General features: G+C 41.9%; 1 protein-coding gene across 1 annotated transcript in view; it reads right to left on the reverse strand.

The window, feature by feature from the left end:
* LOC120024426 (ezrin-like) overlaps positions 1 to 19,382 on the reverse strand; it is a 66,688-nt gene extending 47,306 nt beyond the window's left edge. Inside the window, exons 1-3 of the mRNA XM_038968667.1 lie at positions 19,223 to 19,382; positions 17,985 to 18,094; positions 10,822 to 10,905 (exon numbers count right to left, since the gene is read on the reverse strand). Coding sequence (XP_038824595.1) covers positions 10,822 to 10,905; positions 17,985 to 17,996 — 96 coding nt within the window. The 5' untranslated portion in view covers positions 17,997 to 18,094; positions 19,223 to 19,382. The remainder of the gene's footprint in view (positions 1 to 10,821; positions 10,906 to 17,984; positions 18,095 to 19,222) is intronic.
* Between the last annotated feature and the right edge of the window lie 609 nt (positions 19,383 to 19,991).

Raw genomic sequence — 19,991 nt, forward strand, 5'->3', positions numbered from 1 at the left:
TTGTGTAAAATAAACTAGATTGTACCACCAGTGCTGCATGATCACAAGCAGAGCATAGCGTCTTGTATAAACAGGCCTTTGAGCCCTGTGGCATTATGTTGGCATGGCCCGGAGCGCCTGCCCTTAAAATGACATACTCAGGTACCAGGCTTAATCTAACCAGGCCTCATAGGATTACCCTTTTCCCAGCCCCGGACATACGGGTTGGCTCCTTCTAGCCTGGAGCCAGATCCGCTTGTGCTGTCTTGCCAACTCCTGTTGGTTCCAGATCCATTTGTGCTATCTTGCCAACTCCTATTGGTCCCAGATCTGTTTCTTATGTTTTGCCAACTCGTATTGGTCCCAGATCTGATTGTGCTGTCTTGCCAGAGTTGGTAAAAGAGCACAAACAGATCTGGGACCAGGCTAGGTTCCTTCTCCACATGAGACTTTGACTGGAAAAAGCAGTAAGTGCAGATCAAATCTGCACTGACTAAAAGCAGCGAGTAGCTAGCCACAACAACGTCATATATATTCAGTTGTTGTGCTTCAATCTATAGCTAGAGGACTCCTGATATCTCCAGGAGTGAGAAGTACATTTTTATCCTAATCTGTTGTCTAGTACTGCCTTTTTTCTAGCTAGTGCCATCTACTTTAAATGTTGTCTGTCTACCCAGTAGCCTACTTGGTGTGTGAACTGTTGGCTGCTCATAACTTGCAGCTGATTCTTGAGCATCTGGTGGTCGCAGTTCATCAGGTTGTCGCGGTGGTGGCACAGGGATACTCATTTCTCTTAAGTGGAGATTTTCTCCCTCACTCACCCTGTCCATCTCCTCATTTGCTTTACATGCTGTCACTGTCACTTGTCCACTCAAGCTTAACATTGTTGCCATCTACTGCCCACCAGGTAACCATCAAGTTCCTCAATGAGCTTGACACCTTGATAATCTAATTTCCTGACAATGGCTCACCACTCATTGTACTGGGCGACTTCAGCCTCCTGGCGTCTGCCTCCGATTCATTTCTTTCCACCTCTTTCTTTCCACTCATTTCCTCTTTTGACACCACCCTTTCCCAGTCCCCTCCCACTCACAAAGCAGGCAATGCGCTTGACCTCATCTTTACTAGATGCTGTTTCCCTACTAATCTCACTGCAACCCCCTTACAGGTCTTTGATCACTACTTTGTTTCCTTTTCAGTTTCCCTCTCCTCCAACCCTACCAACTCATATCCCTACCCAGATGGTCACCCGCCATCGCAATATTCATTCTCTCGCTCCCTCTACCATCTCCTCTTCTATCCAATCAGCTCGCTCTAAATCCTTCTCTATCCTGTCTCCTGATTCTGCCTCTTCGACCTTACTCTCCTCCCTTTCCACATCCTTTGACTCACACTGCCCCCTTTCCCCCCGGCTGGCTCAGCCCTTCCCTCCTGCTCCGTGGCTGAGTGACTCATTGCAAGCTTAAAGAACAGTGCTACAGGCAGCTGTGCGAAAATGGAGGAGAACTAAACTTACGGAGGACCTATCATCCTTTCACTCCCTCCTCCCTACCTTCTCTTCCTCTGTATCCTCTGCTAAAGCTACGTTCTATTTTTACTAATGACCTGGCACTGGCATTAAACAAAGCCTGTCTGTCTATGTATGCTGATGATTCAACCCTATATGTGTCAGCAACCACAGCAAGTGAAATCACTGCAACCCTAAACACAGAGTTGCAGTCAGTTTTAGAATGGGTGCCCAGTAATAAACTAGTCCTGAACATCTCTAAAACTAAGAGCATTGTATTTGGTACAAATCATTCCCTAAATCCTGGACCTCAGCTGAATCTGATAATGAATAATGTGGCTGTTGAGCAAGTTGTCATGGTCAAAACATATTGATTCAATGGTTGTAAAGATGGGGAGAGGTCTGTCCATGATAAAGAGATGCTCTGCTTTTTTGACACCACACTCCACAAAGCAAGTCCTGCATGCTCTAGTTTTATCTTATCTTGATTATTGCCCAGTCTTATGGTTAAGTGCTGCAAAGAAGGACCTAGAAAAACTGCAGCTGGCCTAGAACAGAGCGGCACATCTTGCTCTTCCCTGTAATCAGAAGGCTAATATCAATAATATGCATGGCAGTTTCTCTTGGTTAAAAGTAGAGGAGAGACTGACTGCATCACTTCTTGTTTTTATAAGAAACAATGTGTTCCAAATAGTTTATAGAGTCAACTTACACACAGCTCTGACACACACACTTAACCCAGCAGACATGCCACCAGGGGTATTTTCACAGTCCCCAAATCCAGAACAAATTCAAGAACACTTACAGTACTATATAGAGCCATGATTGCATGGACATCCCATCTCAGATTGCTCAAGGGAACAACAAACTTGGTTTCAAAAAACAGATAAAGCAACACCTCTCCCCTATTTGACCTAGATAGTTTGTGTACATACTCATATGTAGGCTATGTCGGATGTTTTAAATGTATGTAGTTCTGTCCTTGAGCTGTTGTTGTCTATTAATGTTCTGTATTATGCCATGTTTTGTGTGGACCCCAGGAAGAGTAGCTACTGCTTTTGCATTTTATCACTAAATTTCAAGCTTCTGCATCTAACCCTAGGAAACTCTTTTCCACCTTCTCCACCCTCCTTAATCGTCCACCCCTCCCCCTCCCTCCTTCCTCTCTGAGGACGACTTTGTTAACCACTTTGAAAAAAAGGTTGACGACATCCGCTCCTCATTCAATTAGCCTATTGAGTCCACTGGTCCCACTCACACATAACTACCCTACGCCTTGACCTCATTCTCCCCTCGCTCTCCAGCTGAAATTCTGTGACAAGTGAGGTCCGGCCGCCTGACAACCTGCCCGCTTGACTCCAAACCCCCCTCCCTTCTCCAGCCAGCTCTGGAGACCTTTTCCCATTCCTCACTTCCCTCATCAAATCATCCTCGACCACTGGCTGCATCCCCTCTGACTTCAAAATGGCTAGAGTCTCTCCCCTCCTCAAAAACCAACACTCTCACTCTGACTGGTATCGCTTATTTATTATCTTTCCAAAACACTTGAGCGTACTGTCTTTGACCAACTCTCTCGCCATCTCTCTCAGGATGATCTTCTTGACCCTAACCAGTCAGGCTTCAAGACGGGTCACTCAACTGAGACTGCGCTACTCTGTGTCACGGAGGCTGTCCTCACTGCCAAAGCTGACTCATCGCCTCTGTTCTCATCCACCTAGATCCATCCGCTGCCTTCCGCACCATCAGATTCTCCTCTCCACCCTCTCAGGGCTGGACGTCTCAAGCATTACATACTCTTGAACTGCATCCTACCAATATTTTATCTTCTTTTTGCAACAAAAAAAGTTACGTTAGTGTGTAGTTCCAGTAGTTAGCTACACCACTACATGTCAAAAAAGTAAATAACTACTGAAAACACCACCAAGATCTGAATTTAGTTCAACTGCCACCAAGCTACAGCAAAATGTAATTAAATTACTACATATAGTTCACTACTGGTCTACTACACTGTTCTACTCCCCAACACTATGCCTCTATTGTTTGACTTCTGAGGAACCCTAATAGTGAATGACTAGTGTGTACTGTCTGTATGACTGGCTTCTTTACAACACACTGGAACATTAGGAAATGATGGGCTGGGAATTGCCAGGGACCTCACGAACCAGTATTATTATGATACTTAGGTGCCGATACGATATGTATTGCAATTCTCACGATTATATATGTATTGCAATTCTCACGATTATATATGTATTGCAATTCGATACTATCATTTTATTGCGATTCAGTGTCACAAACATATTGCTCACCATATGTTTGCTGCAGCAGAGGGACAAGAGAGAGCCATGAGAAAACTAGTTTTGATCAGCCATGAGAAAACTAGTTTTGATCAGCCATGAGAAAAAGAGTTTTGATCAGTCATGAGAAAAATAGTTTTGATCAGCCATGAGAAAAAGAGTTTTGATCAGTCATGAGAAAACGAGTTTTGATCAGTCACGAGAAAAATAGTTTTGATCAGCCATGAGAAAAATAGTTTTGATCAGCCATGAGAAAAAGAGTTTTGATCAGTCATGGAAATAAAAGTGCTAAAAACTAATTGGCTCACCATTTAAAAAGAAGAAGGAGAACAAGCTATGAAGGAAAAATAGTGGAGTTTTGGTGCAGGTACAGCCAACTAGCACAAAAATAATATTACGCTATTGTCAAAATGATAAGATAACATATATCGTAAAAGATTATACCCTGATATGTAACTATATCGATTTTATTCTACCATTAATCAGAGATTAGTGTAGAGAGAGGGAAGAGTAGTCAATTACAGATCTGGGAAATCACTTGTTGCTGTAAAGAGAGGTGCTCTTTTCCGCTGACCTCCAGGTTTTCAAATGATTTTCCAATATGACTGCAACATAGATATATGTATAGGCTGAAATGGCACTCTATTCCCTATAAGGTGCATTACTTCTGGTCAAAAAGAGTGCACTTTATAATGTGTCAAATTGGGAGAAACCCTATGGGTAGGTTTCCCAGACACAAAATAAGTCTACCCCTAGACTAAAAAGCGCTTCCAATGAAGAATTTCCATTGAGAATGATTTTTAGTTCAGGACTAGGGTTATTCCGTGTCCGGGAAACGGTACCTTTAAGTTATATATTATGGGTTATGGAGAGTCTATAGACCAGACATTTCAATTAGGATGAGAAACTCTCACCAGTCGCCAGGCCATGTTCTGTTTGTGCCGCTGCCAGATTCCCCACCCAATCATCATGTGGGGTGCTTAGCTGGCTGGGTGAAGCAGCTTGAGTGAACACCACACACACACGGCACTCCGGCCACACCCATTCCTATCCGATAAGCAGTGGCCAAGGTTAACATAAAATCAAGCGCCCAGCACTTACTTAGCTGCCACCTAATATGGATCTGGGCTAACGTGCCAGGGTTGCAGGAGATGAATGACTTTGGTTCAGGTTAAGTTTTTTCTCTCCAAATTGTATTTTAGCACAACAAGCACTGACTGGTCAGGCCTGAAATGAGAGAGTGCCTCTGACTGCATTGTCTCCCCTGGAATGAAAGTCCTGAGGGTTTTAGGAGACAAACAGCCCCTTTCATAGGTCTTTGGGACCGGGAACCACACAGAGAGGAGGGAGGGAGAGAGAGAGAGGCTATTGATGAGTCATCTAAATGAAGGAGTCCTTTTCCCCAGGGGGATAAGGTACAGGGGTTCTGGTACAACTAGAGGCCTTTGTCTGTCTGCAAAAGCAGAACATGTCTGTCTAGGGATGGGTCAAACAGATTTTTATCAAATAATAATAGTACCTGTATTAAAGACAAAACCCCACCGTAAGTACTGGAATGAACTAATCAACATTCCAAGAGTTAAAAGGCTGCAAAGTACTTGACCAAAGAGTTATAAACTGGGTGTGCCACTCACTGCCAGGCCACTTCCATCAGCCAATCATTAAACAGCTCTAAGACAAACATTTGCAGTTGAATCAATGAAGCTCAAACTGTAGATTACATGTTAGCTGTTCTCACCCAACACAAAAGACCTAGGCTAGTTTAGTCCAACAATGGATCCAAGAATCGTGACATGCAGGACATCGAAACATTCTCTCATTCTTTATCTTTGGGGCGCAGATCATTGTTAAAAATGCACTATTATTCAAAGGATTAAAGATGTATAATATACACCATCTACATCCTGTATATAAAACTGGAGGGGAAAAAACTATTGAGAAGCAGCTTGAACCACCTCTGGACAACTTTTGAGAATCCCCCACTCTGCATCACATGCAGTCTGAACAGTGAGACAGGGGCACAAATGCCACACCTTGCACGGTCACTCCAGTTAAACTTCCAAGTGAACGTTTCTCTCAGCAGTGTTTATGAGGGCAAAAGCCCAGAGAGAGAGTCATCTGTTTAGGTGGCCTGTCCTGAACGTATACATTCACAGTATCTAAGAAAAACTGTGGGGGAAAAGGCTTTAAGCAGTTCTATGGAGAATCAAAGTGAGTGTGTTGAAGAGGTAGGGCTGAGGCAGCAGGGCTGCACGTCAATGGTCCTATGATCAGGGCCCACCACAGAGAGGAGGATATGATCAGGGCCCACCACAGAGAGGAGGATAAGATCAGGGCCCACCACAGAGAGGAGAATATGATCAGGGCCCACCACAGAGAGAAGGATATGATCAGGGCCCACCACAGAGAGGAGAATATGATCAGGGCCCACCACAGAGAGAAGGATATGATCAGGGCCCACCACAGAGAGGAGAATATGATCAGGGCCCACCACAGAGAGAAGGATATGATCAGGGCCCACCACAGAGAGGAGAATATGATCAGGGCCCACCACAGAGAGAAGGATATGATCAGGGCCCACCACAGAGAGGAGGATATGATCAGGGCCCACCACAGAGAGGAGGATATGATCAGGGCCCACCACAGAGAAGAGGATAAGATCAGGGCCCACCACAGAGAGGAGGATAAGATCAGGGCCCACCACAGAGAGGGGCCCACTCCAGGCCACTTTAACAGGGGATGAGCTCACCACTGATGCTGAGTAATACCAGTGTGTGTGGGGGGGTCACTCTGTGTGTGTGTGTGTGTGTGTGTGTGTGTGTGTGTGTGTGTGTGTGTGTGTGTGTGTGTGTGTGTGTGTGTGTGTGTGTGTGTGTGTGTGTGTGTGTGTGTGTGTGTGTGTGTGGCTGTGGGGGGAGGCCAGGGGAGGAAGTGGGCTGCTCATTTGACGTCTATACAGTATGGAGCAGGCCTTTGCTGAGAAGTTGCTTAAACAGCCCCTCGTGGCATGCTGGGATAGCCTCGCATGAAGGTGCAAGCTGGTGGCTCTGATATTCAGCAGTCTCAGCCATGTACACAGGCTTGGAGTGTGTGGCCTCCAGATTACGGGCCTGACAAAAACAATTGGCTAGGTACTGGTCTGTTTCAGCTGTCGTGGGCAGCCTAGCTGTTTGGAGAAGGAGGTGCTTTCTGTACACTTGAGTGCCACGCATACAGGAACCTTTGAAATGTTTGTACATTTGATTGGTGGATTCAAAATGTGTGTGTGTGTGTGTGTGTGTGTGTGTGTGTGTGTGTGTGTGTGTGTGTGTGTGTGTGTGTGTGTGTGTGTGTGTGTGTGTGTGTGTGTGTGTGTGTGTGTGTGTGTGTTTGTGCGCATGCACGCTTCTGTCTGACTGTCTGTGTCCTTCTCTGCAGGATATTTCTGCTACTGACTTCACCCGCTCATGCCAAGTTTCTAATTCAATTAGGTCACAGGCTTTGGACGGACATATTTCTAACCAGAGGAAGCAGTAGTTCAACGTCAGTAGACTTCAACTTTGGCTACTGGTGGTTATCAGATGGACAGTTCACAAGACAAACCCATTACGTGCACCTGTATTGTGAGCGTCGACAAACTGTTTCCAACACAAATTATTCTGGTGCACAACAATGTCTGGCACACCCCACTGAGGCCTTTCAACACGTAGCTGAAGGAATTCTTAGTGACACTGAAGTGGAACATCTGAATCTAATGCTAATATCTCTGCAGAGAGCCTGAAGGTAAAAATTCCCTAGACATGTATCCACACACACACACACGTTATTCAAGAAGGGGCTATGCCAAGCCAAGACAATGCCTTTCCTCTCCCCATGGCTCTCCCCATGGCCCCATGGCGTGGAATAGAGGCCTGCTACAGATGTAGGATCTTAATTTGAGCCAGTTTGCTACTGTACAGCAGGAAAATAATCCTGCAGCAACAGGAAATGTGAGTTATTATGTGGATCATAATTATTGGACATTGTAGGGGTTGATACATTGTTTGTTGGCAAATCAAGTCTGACATTTTTTTTGTGGGAATTACAAAATTTAGAAGCCATTTTTAAACCTTGAATATACTACAAGTTTGCATTTCCTACAGTGCAGGAAAATGATCAGCAACAAAAAAGTGAGAAAATTAAGATCCTACATCTGTACATCCCATGATGCCTTTGGAATCCAGTCCACACTGTAGCTACAGACGTGACACCATGGGACTCAACCATTACATAAGCACATAAAAAAAACTAAAGTTCTATTTGTCAAATACACCAGAAAGGTGCAGTGAAACGTGTTGTTTTACAAGGTCAGACATAGTAGTACGGCGCCACTGGAGCAAATAAAAGCTAAGTGCCTTGCTCAACGGCACATCGACAGATTTTTCACCTTGGGTATTCAAACCAGCAACTTTTGCTCGAACCACTAAGATAGCTGCCGCCTTCTCACATCCAGTACATTACACTGAAGTATCAACCAACAAGAGGTTACGGCAGCAACGTACTACAAGCTCGTCAATGTACAGTAATCTGAGAACAATACGATATTATCTTATTGTCCCTCTATACAAACACGCTGTATTCAAAGATGTTGTACAGAAAACATGGACGTCAGGGACCGGCTCAAACACATGTATTTCTGGGTTCCATGCGAAGGACAATGGTTGGGATGATTCACTTCTAGAGGTCGACCGATTAGGATTTTTCAACGCCGATACCGATACCGATTATTGGAGGACCCAAAAAAAAAGCTGATACAGAGGAAATCGGACGATTTATATATATATATATATATATATATATATATATATATATATATATATATATATATATATATATATGTGTAATAATGACAATTACAACAACACTGAATGAACAATGAACACTTATTTTAACTTAATATGATACATCAATAAAATTAATTTAGTCTCAAACAAATAATGAAACATGTTCAATTTGGTTTAAATAATGCAAAAACAAAGTGTTGAAGAAGAAAGTAAAAGTGCAATATGTGCCATGTAAAAAAGCTAACATTTAAGTTCCTTGCTCAGAACATGAGCACATATGAAAGCTGGTGGTTCCTTGTAACATGAGTCTTCAATATTCCCAGGTAAGAAGTTTTAGGTTGTAGTTATTATAGGACTATTTCTCTCTATACCATTTGTATTTCATATACCTTTGACTATTGGATGTTCTAATAGGTACTTTAGTATTGCCAGCCTAATCTCGGGAGTTGATAGGCTTGAAGTCGTAAACAGCGGAATGCTTGAAGCATTGCGAAGAGCTGCTGGCAAACGCAGTAAAGTGCTGTTTGAATGAATGCTTACGAGCCTGCTGCTGCCTACCACCGCTCAGTCAGACTGCTCTATCAAATCATAGACTTAATTATAATATAATAACACACAGAAACCGTTCCGTATTTTATCTAATGGGTGGCATCCATAATTCTAAATATTGCTGTTACATTGCACAACCTTCAATGTTATGTCATAATTACGTAAAATTCTGGCAAATTAGTTCGCAACGAGCCAGGCGGCCCAAACTGTTGCATATACCCTGACTCTGCGTGCAATGAACGCAAGAGAAGTGACACAATTTCCCTAGTTTAATATTGCCTGCTAACATGAATTTCTTTTAACTAAATATGCAGGTTTAAAAAAATATACTTCTGTGTATTGATTTTAAGAAAGGCATTGATGTTTATGGTTAGGTACATTCGTGCAACGATTGTGCTTTTTTTCGCAAATGCGCTTTTGTTAAATCATCCCCTGTGGTCTTCACATGGTTCGCAACGTGCCAAGCTGCCCAAACTGCTGTATATACCCTGACTCTGTTGCACAGAACGCAAGAGAAGTGACACAATTTCCCTAGTTAAAATTCATGTTAGCAGGCAATATTAACTAAATATGCAGGTTTAAAAAGATATACTTGTGTATTGATTTTAAAGAAAGGCATTGATGTTTATGGTTAGGTACACATTGGTGCAACAACAGTGCTTTTTTCAGGGAATGCGCTTGTTAAATCACACGTTTGGCGAAGTAGGCTGTGATTCAATGATAAATTAACAGGCACCGCATCAATTATATGCAACGCAGGACAAGCTAGATAAACTAGTAATATCATCTACCATGTGTAGTTAACTACCATGTGTAGTTAACTAGTGATTATGTTAAGATTGATTGTTTTTAATAAGATACGTTTAATGCTAGCTAGCACCTTAACTTGGCTCCTTGCTGCACTCGCATAACAGGTAGTCAGCCTGCCACGCAGTCTCCTCGTGGAGTGCAATGTAATCGGCCATGATCGGTGTCCAAAAATGCAGATTACCGATTGTTATGAGAACTTGAAATCGGCCCTAATTAATCGGCCGTTCCGATGAATCGGTCGACCTCTAGTCCATTCCATAAATAATGTCAATTTTACATCTACATTGTTATATATATTGTAATCTGATAAAAAGAAAAAGGCTTTTATCATGCTCTCTCTTCTCACACTACCGGTAATCAGTTTCAGTAGCCTCACACTACCAGTAAGCAGTTTCAGTAGCCTCACACTACCAGTAAGCAGTTTCAGTAGCCTCACACTACCAGTAAGCAGTTTCAGTAGCCTCACACTACCAGTAATCAGTTTCAGTAACCTCTTGGCTCTAAGCACAACACCCCTTTCTGGAAATGGTTGCTAGAGTACGTGAGGAGAGAGGGTCTGATAAGAACAATTCCAGTTCAAATCTCTTGAAACCCTGCCTTAGATAACATATCAATGGCTGTGAGTGGGTACAGGACAGGCCTGGAGGTATGGAGAGGTGGGGGCTTGGGGCTGGGTCACTAGAGCAGGGCAACTGATTAGAGCGCGCACACACACACCACACACACACACACCAACACACACACACGGCTTCAAAAGATATTTAATAAAAATGTCTTTAAAAATGTATTGTAAATACTCTAGGTGCTCTGTTGTTGCTGGTAATAACAGGACCAACCCTATGAATATAACAGCTAGAAGGATACTGTAAACACTGACCTGGTCAAAGAGCTGTTTACCAGTGGTGCTGGGCTGGACGGCAAACTCCAGCTCAGCGTCCATGGTGGTGACACGAACATTGACCTGTGGAGGGAGAGACATGACAGAAAGACATTAATAACACAAAAACATGACTATTTACTATCTAGTCAGAGAGAGAGGGGTTAAAACACTATAGGAACTAACAGTGACAGAGCAGCTGAGGAGCCATGTACATGTCACACAGACGTGTACTTCAAAGGGGATGATACTGTATGTAAAGACAGAGTAAACACAACAGAGCATGTGTTTGTTTATCTATGCTTTGTAACAGACAGAAAGACTGATCGGAGGGAACTGAGTGGGAAAATCACGATGTGTTTTACCTCAAATATTTACTCCTGAGCTCTCGTTTCAGATTTCATACTAAGCTAGTCTGGTAAACTTCTCTGTTTGACTATAAAGTAAATTGTGTTAGGTTGTGAAGCACGTCAGCCTTTCGTAGCAGACCAGCTGCAGTTAGCTAGTTACAGTAAAGGCACATGGTTGACTTCAGAAGGGGCCCCTGTCGGAGATAGTCATAGGTGGTGAGGGCGATAGTGTCATAACCCCTTGACACAGACCAGCCTATCAGGATAGCGTGGGTGGGCAGGGAATTTTGTCAATACAGGCCATGTCCATTCACTGCCGTTTTGAGAGAAAAGGCATGCGTTTCCATTCTTCGGTTAATGATTGATAAGGCTGACCTATGCTGCACAAACAGTCCTTCTAGTTTTGGCCTGCTTACGGAGGTCCATTGAGGTAATAAAACGATTCAAACAACTAAAACGTTGAAAATAAGCAGAAAAACATAGAAAAAAAACAGCCTTGTGAGTTGCAATGAGAGCATCTTCCCGATTTCCATGAATGAGACATAACATCAACTGTGTAAGGCTTTCACAATAGAGACCCGTGATAGGATATCACCACTTCAGTGACTAAAGTCCTGCTAAAATACATCATATTCATTACAATGTCAGCATTGTGAGCTCTCTAACACACACCAGTCCTTCAACTCTCTCTTCGAGGTCAGATGTTGTTTCAGTTATGATTCGGTTCTACAGTACAGTATTTACCCAGGTTATTGGTTAGCACTGACTGACAACCCTATAAAGAAGTGTGTGGACTTAGAGATGAGGGAGCGGAAGCCTGCTGTTAGCAGAGCCTTGTGTAATCTGTCATCTCCTGGCCATTGTGAATGACATTGAGGCTCTGTAGTGAGCAAACTCAATGGTGCCTAATGGAAACGGCCAAACGGGACGTCTGCTGGGCTGGGGCCTGGGCTCTTACTAACTAACTGTTGACTCACAGCCATGCTCCCTAGCTGCCTCGTAGGCTACATACTGAGCCTACACAGAATAACTGACGTGACGATGGCAGTAGACAATTGTTCCATAGTAAGAACAATTCAACCCTTTCAGAACAAAGTGAATGTGAATGGACTACGAGAGAAAATTGCATTTACATTTTGGTCATTTAGCAGATGCTCTAATCCAGAGTGACTTACAGTCAGCGCATTCAACTACGGTAGATAAAAGGTAAGGTAGATGAAAATGTAAGGTAGGTAAGTTTAGGTAAGTTAGGTAATGTAGGTAAGGTACATAAAAAAGGTAGGTAAAAGTTAGGTAAGGTAGATGAAAATGTAAGGTAGGTAATGCAGATGAAAGGTAGGTAAGGTAGATGAAAATGTAAGGTAGGTAATTTAGATGAAAGGTAGGTAAGGTAGATGAAAATGTAAGGTAAGTAAGGTAGATGAAAAGATACGGTAGGTAAGTTTAGGTAAGGTAGGTAATGTAAATAAAAGGTAGGCAAGGTAGATAAAAAAGTAAGGTAGGTAAGGTAGATGAAAGGGTAAGGTAGGTAAGTAAGTTTAGGTAAGGTAGGTAAGGTAGATTAAAGGTAAGGTAGGTAAGTTAAGGTAAGGTAGGAAAGATAGATAGTTAAAAAGTAAGGTAGGTAAGGTAGATGAAAAGGTAAGGTAGATGAAAGGTAAGGTAGGTAAGGTAGCATGAAAGGGTGTATATTTTTTGCATGGGAAAAGCCTCATAATGGACATATTGAATGTTCTGGGCAGCTGTGACTGGGTCAGTCCGAGTCTGGGAGTCCAGTTGGAGGAGGAGGGGTAGTTCAACAGGAGTTCAGCGTGGCACACCGTAGCAAAACATTTTCCAACCGAAAAATGAAAATATGTGTTGTTATTGGACAAATTTAGCAAGTACCTACTTGTTTGACTCCAATTCAAAATGCTTTCTCTCTATTGAACACAACCCATGACTGACAGTATCATCACTAAACCTGGAGGTGAGGGGCTCCTAGCTCACACTGTGGGAAGCAGCATCCAAAACAGAGGTAAAAAAAAGAGAGAGAGAGAGAAGAAAACTCCATTAAACAGCAACACAAAGATCCCCTTTCAGCTGGGCCTCCCCAGTGGTTCCTCTCCTATACCACTATGCCTTCTAAACGGACCTTAGGTTCCAGACTGCACACAGTCAAACTGACTCCAGATCAGCTGTGTGAGGGAGACAGACAGGCCTCTTCCCTGTGACGACAGAGTTAAACTGACTCCGGATCAGCTAAATGGAGGGAAAGGACAGGAAACGTGCACAACGTTATCCCTCCACATCGTTGTATAATATACCTAGAGTATTGACTAAATCGGGGCACCCTAAGTCAACACAGCCAGACCAACAGAGAGAGGAACAAGTGAGTGGGCACCGCCACACACACAAAAACCAGTGGGTGAGTGACATCTGATCTCATGCGATTCGACTAACGGTAAGTCACTGAAGCCATTCAGTCAGAATATTACCAGAAAACATGACATTAATGACAAAAATACACTGGGCAAAGACCTACATTTCCAGAAAGTGCAACTCTGGTGAGAATGACTATAATTATTCTGAAACCACAAGAGAAGTACACGTATGCTTATGACAGCAAACTTTCCAACTGACTTGAAATGGTCCTTTGTATATTAATCAACAAACCAAATGTGATTTGGCTCAATGCAATACACTAACAGTTGTTGCATAAACACATTCATTTTCCATTCTAAATTATGGGCCTCTCTGAACTGGATCTCTGTCTGTCTGTCTGTCTGTGTGTGTTTGTCTGTCTGTAAATGATGTATATGTCTATGGTGTATGTAGGCACCTGAGCTGAGCCATAAGGGAAACTGGGCATCTACCACCCCAATATCAGTTAGGGGGGGGGCAATACCCCCCACACTTTCAATCTGAAATCACCATCACCCACTCATGAATTTGTCATTATTGCAGATTAAAAGTGTTTGATACATTACTGGCTCTATATTTATCTTTTAAAATCTGCTATGACATAGCCAAGGAATATATAGCACAATTTTGGATTTCGCCCCCGTCTCATCTCAATCGAATAGTTTAGACTGTTTGGATGTGTTGACAGACTCGGAGTGAGTTGCTTCTACCATGCAGTGCGGGTAGCAAAAGTGATTACTGTCCTCGTTATGAAATTATCAACTTTAACCTGTATATCCAAAAATTACCATAATACTGATTGTTTCAAGCAAAACTACCAAAATTAGAAAGCGCAAGCCATTTTATAAACATTTGAATGCTGAAGGTGATCTGCGCAGATGTGCCAGATCACTAGTGCTGAGCGATTAACCTAAATGTTGGTTATTTTCCATTTTTTAAACAACTAATTGACCAACATTGGTTCAATAATTTGAATTCCATTTCATGTGTTTTTTGTTTTTTTGTGAGCTCAATGCGCACATCGCACAGTTTATCTAGAGATAAATCAAATCCAGACTACTAAAATAGTGATTTTGTCAGGCTGCATAGGCAGCAGCTCTATAGAGATGAGATGATGACTTGGAATGAAAAAAAGTAATCAAATAAAACAAATGTAATATACACAATAACTGAAATATTTTATTGAAGTGATGTGAATAAATGATGGTTAATAAGTGAAATGGGTAGTCACTACCATCATGGTACTTTTATTAATAGTTTTATTCTGTGTTCTTACGGCATTCAACCCTCATAATGCATAGTGCGTTTAATGTTTAAAATAATAATAGAAAACAGAGATTATTATTTTTTATAATCTAACAGAAACCGAACAGAATAGCTCTAGTTGGTCATTGTGCAAAGCTGCATAGCACGCAGTTTGACTATGCTACTGATAGTGCCTAGGGTTGTTGGGAATGCAAAATGACTTGTAGATCAATGACTGTCAACACAATTACATGCTTAGTTCGACACTGAAGGCGAGGACGCGGTTGTCACAAAAGATGAGAGGTATTTTCGGAAGGTAAATAAAAAATACAAAAAAGTCAACTGCCGATTAAATACACTTGAATACATTTTCTGACCGATGCATGCTACATTTGGATCATTTGGGGTCCCGCGGACCGATGCACTCACATCTTATTAAACATTTGAACCGGAGACCGATGTGTATCTGTGAATCATTACATCCCTAGTCGTAACCAAATTGACGTTGAGTGGATCGTGGGTGTCTAAGTAAAAAAATATATATATATTTTTAAAAATACATTTTTGGGGGGTGAAAAAATACTGCAGTCTGAATTTAAACAACATACCAGGTAGAAAGTGTGTAGAAATGTATTCTTAGAAAAAAAAATCTTCAATAAATATATTTTCAATATGTACCTATTAGCGCCAATTAGCAGATTTTGTGGTCTCAAACAAGTGAGCTTGCCAACATTCTTCATCAAGAATATGATCCATATGGAATTATTGACAATGAAAAAGGTTGGAATGTTGTTCACTTGTGTAATATAATTCCTATATTTACAGTCAATATAGCATTAAAACTAGTTTTCCAGATTGCATTTCGGCCTTAAAGATATGAATATTGGGTCACGACTGAAACAACCTGGTTCATTCTGGGTCCCGAGGCAAAACCAGTTGAGAACCTCTGGTCTAGTATGCAACACCCTTCACTGGTTAATGAGTTGGTTGACCGATGGTGATCATCATCTCACCACAGTGGCTCAACAGAATGGGCTGCATGCTGCATTCCCATTCAATATTTAACAACGGTTTGGATGGCTTTAAAGGAGTCTGTTGCAATGTGGGGTTGTCATGGGAACATGTATGCAATGCCCCACAGAACCATATAGCCATAAACTACCACTGGGCTGGGTCCTACCTGCTGAAGGTCCCATGGAGACTGGAGTGGGGGTAGAATACACCCCTGCTGCGTCCCTTTCAATAATGTATTTAGGACTGAGACCTCTAATAGTGGGTTAGTTTTGCAGACTGGGGCACCTCAGCTTGGCCAACTTGTTGACTGAACATAGTGTATTAACTTTTGTTAACTAAAGACTATATAATGATGTCTAAATATATAATGATGTGATAAGTCCCAACATGATGACTATTCGTAGTGACATGCCCAGAGGGCGTAACAGCAGGCATCGTCATATTATTGAGTTATCAATTATACAAGAGAACAAATTATTAACAATGGGTTTCAGACATGAGAAGGAAACACCCACATCTGTGTGTGTGTGTGTGTGTGTGTGTGTGTGTGTGTGTGTGTGTGTGTGTGTGTGTGTGTGTGTGTGTGTGTGTGTGTGTGTGTGTGTTTTACTGTCAAATGGATGTTCAAGGGGCCGTGAAACAGGATTCAGGGAGAGCCAAGGAGGGAACATGATTCACTTGATGACAATGTGCAGGTTGGCATTTATTGGGATTACTCATGTACTGGAGGCAGCTCTGCAGGATAGTCAATAGCTGGCATAGCCACAAAGTAATATAATCTGAACCCTAATCTTTACCGCACTGTTTACCTTATGCTTAACCTTAATTTAAGACAAATTTAAGCAAATTTTTGTTTTTGTGAATTCTTACGATATATAGCCAATTTTGACTTTGCAGCTGGCCCATCTAGTGGAAATCACTCGGCTCTGCCTCCAGAACAAGATGTATCCTATTAAAGGTCAACCTGCTGACAATGTGTCATTCTGAGAAGTGTAAGTTGAGAGAGAGAACACCAAACCAGGATCTCAATCTCACCTGCTCAAATCTCAACTTTCTCTTGTCAGATTACTTTCTCTTCTAAACCAATGAACTCTACTCTAGTTCTATTTCTCTATATGATAGATACATTCTACCAGGTTTGATGTGTTTTTCACAGTAAATGGGATTTTGGCTTATGGTTGATAGTCTTGCATCACAACTCACGATACTGAATCTCAATATGGGCTGATCATCATGTCAGTGAAACTCAGTTTGTGTTATAGAAAGCCCTTCTAGTCAGTAGTGAGCGTAGCAGCCACAGCTTAACAAAAAATGTTGACCAACCAACGCTATAAATAGGAGCAAGATCCTCAAAAAAACCTTGGCAATATTTAATGTCTTTCTTAACTCACGGTATATAGAGAGAAGCCAGTCAGTGGCAGTAAATCAATGCGTATGCCTCATCATTTATATCGTGGAGAGAAAATAAACGGTCTGCCATTATATTACCAAAAAGGTCAGCTTTTCAAGTTGTGTTCCTAAATGTGGAGTACCAGAGAGTGCTACTGTGTCATGCAGCCAGCACCACAATGATGTCACTTTCCAGTGACGCTCTTAACACTTTATGACTCCTAGTCTTCTAGTGTCTCGGATGAGAGACTGGGGGGGCTAATGAAAGTCCATCGTTTTTTTGGAAGTGCTGTCAAAGACAAATGTCACCAAAAAAATGACCAGCTGTAAACCCAGGTAGGCCTCAGCTAGGATATTACATTAAGTCAAATAAAAAGGTTCTGAAAGTAAGACTTATGAAGATGACGAGACTTCATGTGAGGAAGCACATATATTCAGACAGTGTGACCACTTACAAGAGGCCAACTTCTTATTCTCATCTTCATAAGAATGTATTGATATAAGTGAGGATGTTTGTATTTTCATTTACCAGTGAAACTACAAATTAAACCATAGAAAAATAATATATATTTGGTGTAAGATAGTCAATACAGCACAAATATCTTATAGTACCTCCTCTTATCATGAGCAGACATCGTGTCTCTTGCCAGCCTGGGCTACTTGGATCTCGACTCAGGACTGCCAAGCATATGTTTAGACAACTCAGTAGAACGCTGACGACATTAACATCTTTGAAATATATAAAATCACTGCAATACTTACAGCTTTAGGCATTTTGTGTCCTTTTCCTGGGTCCGTGCGCGGAGCTGTGAAGTTGGTTTCCAAATACTTCGGATAGCCTACTAGATGACGTCTCCACAGTCAGTGCCTTCCTGTCAGAGAGCGAAAGAGGATAAACGCGTTTCAGCCACTCCGGTGATAACCAGTCAGACGGGACTACCCTTCCTTCTTTAAACGCTGGTGCGAAATAGAGATTGGTTGACGCAGCCCTCGTACAGCCGTATGAATCATTTTTTATAAATAGTCTATGGAAATTCAGATGAAACGAGCCTCACCCATAACAGCCACAAAAAGGAGAGTCGAGCTTGAACACCGAAATAAATTAGGAGTCTCCACCCTTATAGGTACACATCTTACTTCAGCACCACTACTGTGGTATCTAGGTGTGATCCTTGCTTGGATAAAATTATGAGGGGACGTTCGATGTAGCCTACAGTATATGATACACGGTGTACTGCAGATACATTTTCCTTCAGAATCAATTCATCTTGGCTACTACTGGGTGATGTGAAGCCAATACAAAGTAGCCTATCCATCACAGGGACATCAAATATACTGTTGCGTATCAAATATACTGTTGCGTTTAGGGTCTGCCGTCTGTTACAATGTAACAACTTGTCTATATCCTTTAACAGGGCGCGACCTCAGTTGGGATCACAAAATAGCCACGAGCTTCATTAACTTCTGAAGAAAATACACATTAGGCCAACACTGTTTAGGCTATTTCAAAAATAACAAAACCTGTTAGGTTACACGGCGTGTGTAGAAGTAGACAGACCTACAAAGGAAACAAGTTGAGTCCACCTAACGTTACCAACCTAAATCTGTAGTTACCTAGCATAGGCTACTAGGCTAATCAGTGAATCTTCTTTGTTGTCAAATGTCATAATATTATTATCCAAGATAATTATTTGACCGACTCGAATAGGCTTTAATTGTGCATTTTGGAGCAAACATTCGAATAAAATAGCCGTTGCATTATGGATAAATTTTTACACTTGCAAGCTACATAACATTCCATTTCTAGCATTTTACCAAGCCACAACCCACTACAATAATCCCAGACACCTGTTGTTATATTTCCCCCCTTTGTGGGAAGCGGCGGCAGAAGTGGTGCAACAAGTGCGGAAACAAAGTAGTGAGCATCCCTATTCTGTTCAACAGTCTCACGTTCACATAAATATTCGATACGCTATTCATTAATAGGTACAATGGCTTACCAGAGCAGGTGTGATTTAAGATGGTTCTACCGCAGGGCAGCCTCGGACACTCCTCTGCAGAACTAACAGCGCGGCAATATGGCTGACCCTCCGCTACTTCAGCGCTCCGACTATTGCCGCCTGCTTGCATGAGTTCCTGTTTGTCACCGGTGCCAGGCAAGCGGGACCGTCATTCGTACAGCGACTCCCATTAATGACACGTAGATTATATTGAAAACTGTTGAACTCAAGCAAGCTTGTAGAAAAATGCAAAATAAGGGCAAAACCCTCCAACTGATCTACTGTAGGATTAAAATGGTATGTTTATTATGGAGAAACCATTTTAAATTAGTAACCTAATTTGTGATAACTAATTCAAATATATGGCAAAGCTTTAAAATTATCATAGCAAAATGTTGACCATTGAAGGATCAGTGATTCAATGTGGCACCCAATTCTGTGGTCAATAAGTCTTTATGGGCACATTGTTTCTGGTACCCTGACAACCCTTTATGGGGAACCTACAGTATGTCATTTATCACCGTTGAAACCACTCAGTAGGCCTGCATTTATAATCTGAGTCTCGCTATATCTGCCAGGCCGAATATGACTTTGGCTACAGTCAAAGCAAATTTTCTTAATAGTACATGCTGCTCATTGTTGACTAGATCTAGCAAACAATTATACAATTAGCCTGTTATATTTGGCTATTATAAAAGATAGGCACTAAACAGCATATTTATTTCACCAATGCGATGGCTTCACTCCATGACCTTGAGGATAAAACAGA

The sequence above is a fragment of the Salvelinus namaycush genome, chromosome 29 (assembly GCF_016432855.1).
Source record: "Salvelinus namaycush isolate Seneca chromosome 29, SaNama_1.0, whole genome shotgun sequence".
Taxonomy (NCBI): Eukaryota; Metazoa; Chordata; class Actinopteri; order Salmoniformes; family Salmonidae; genus Salvelinus; species Salvelinus namaycush.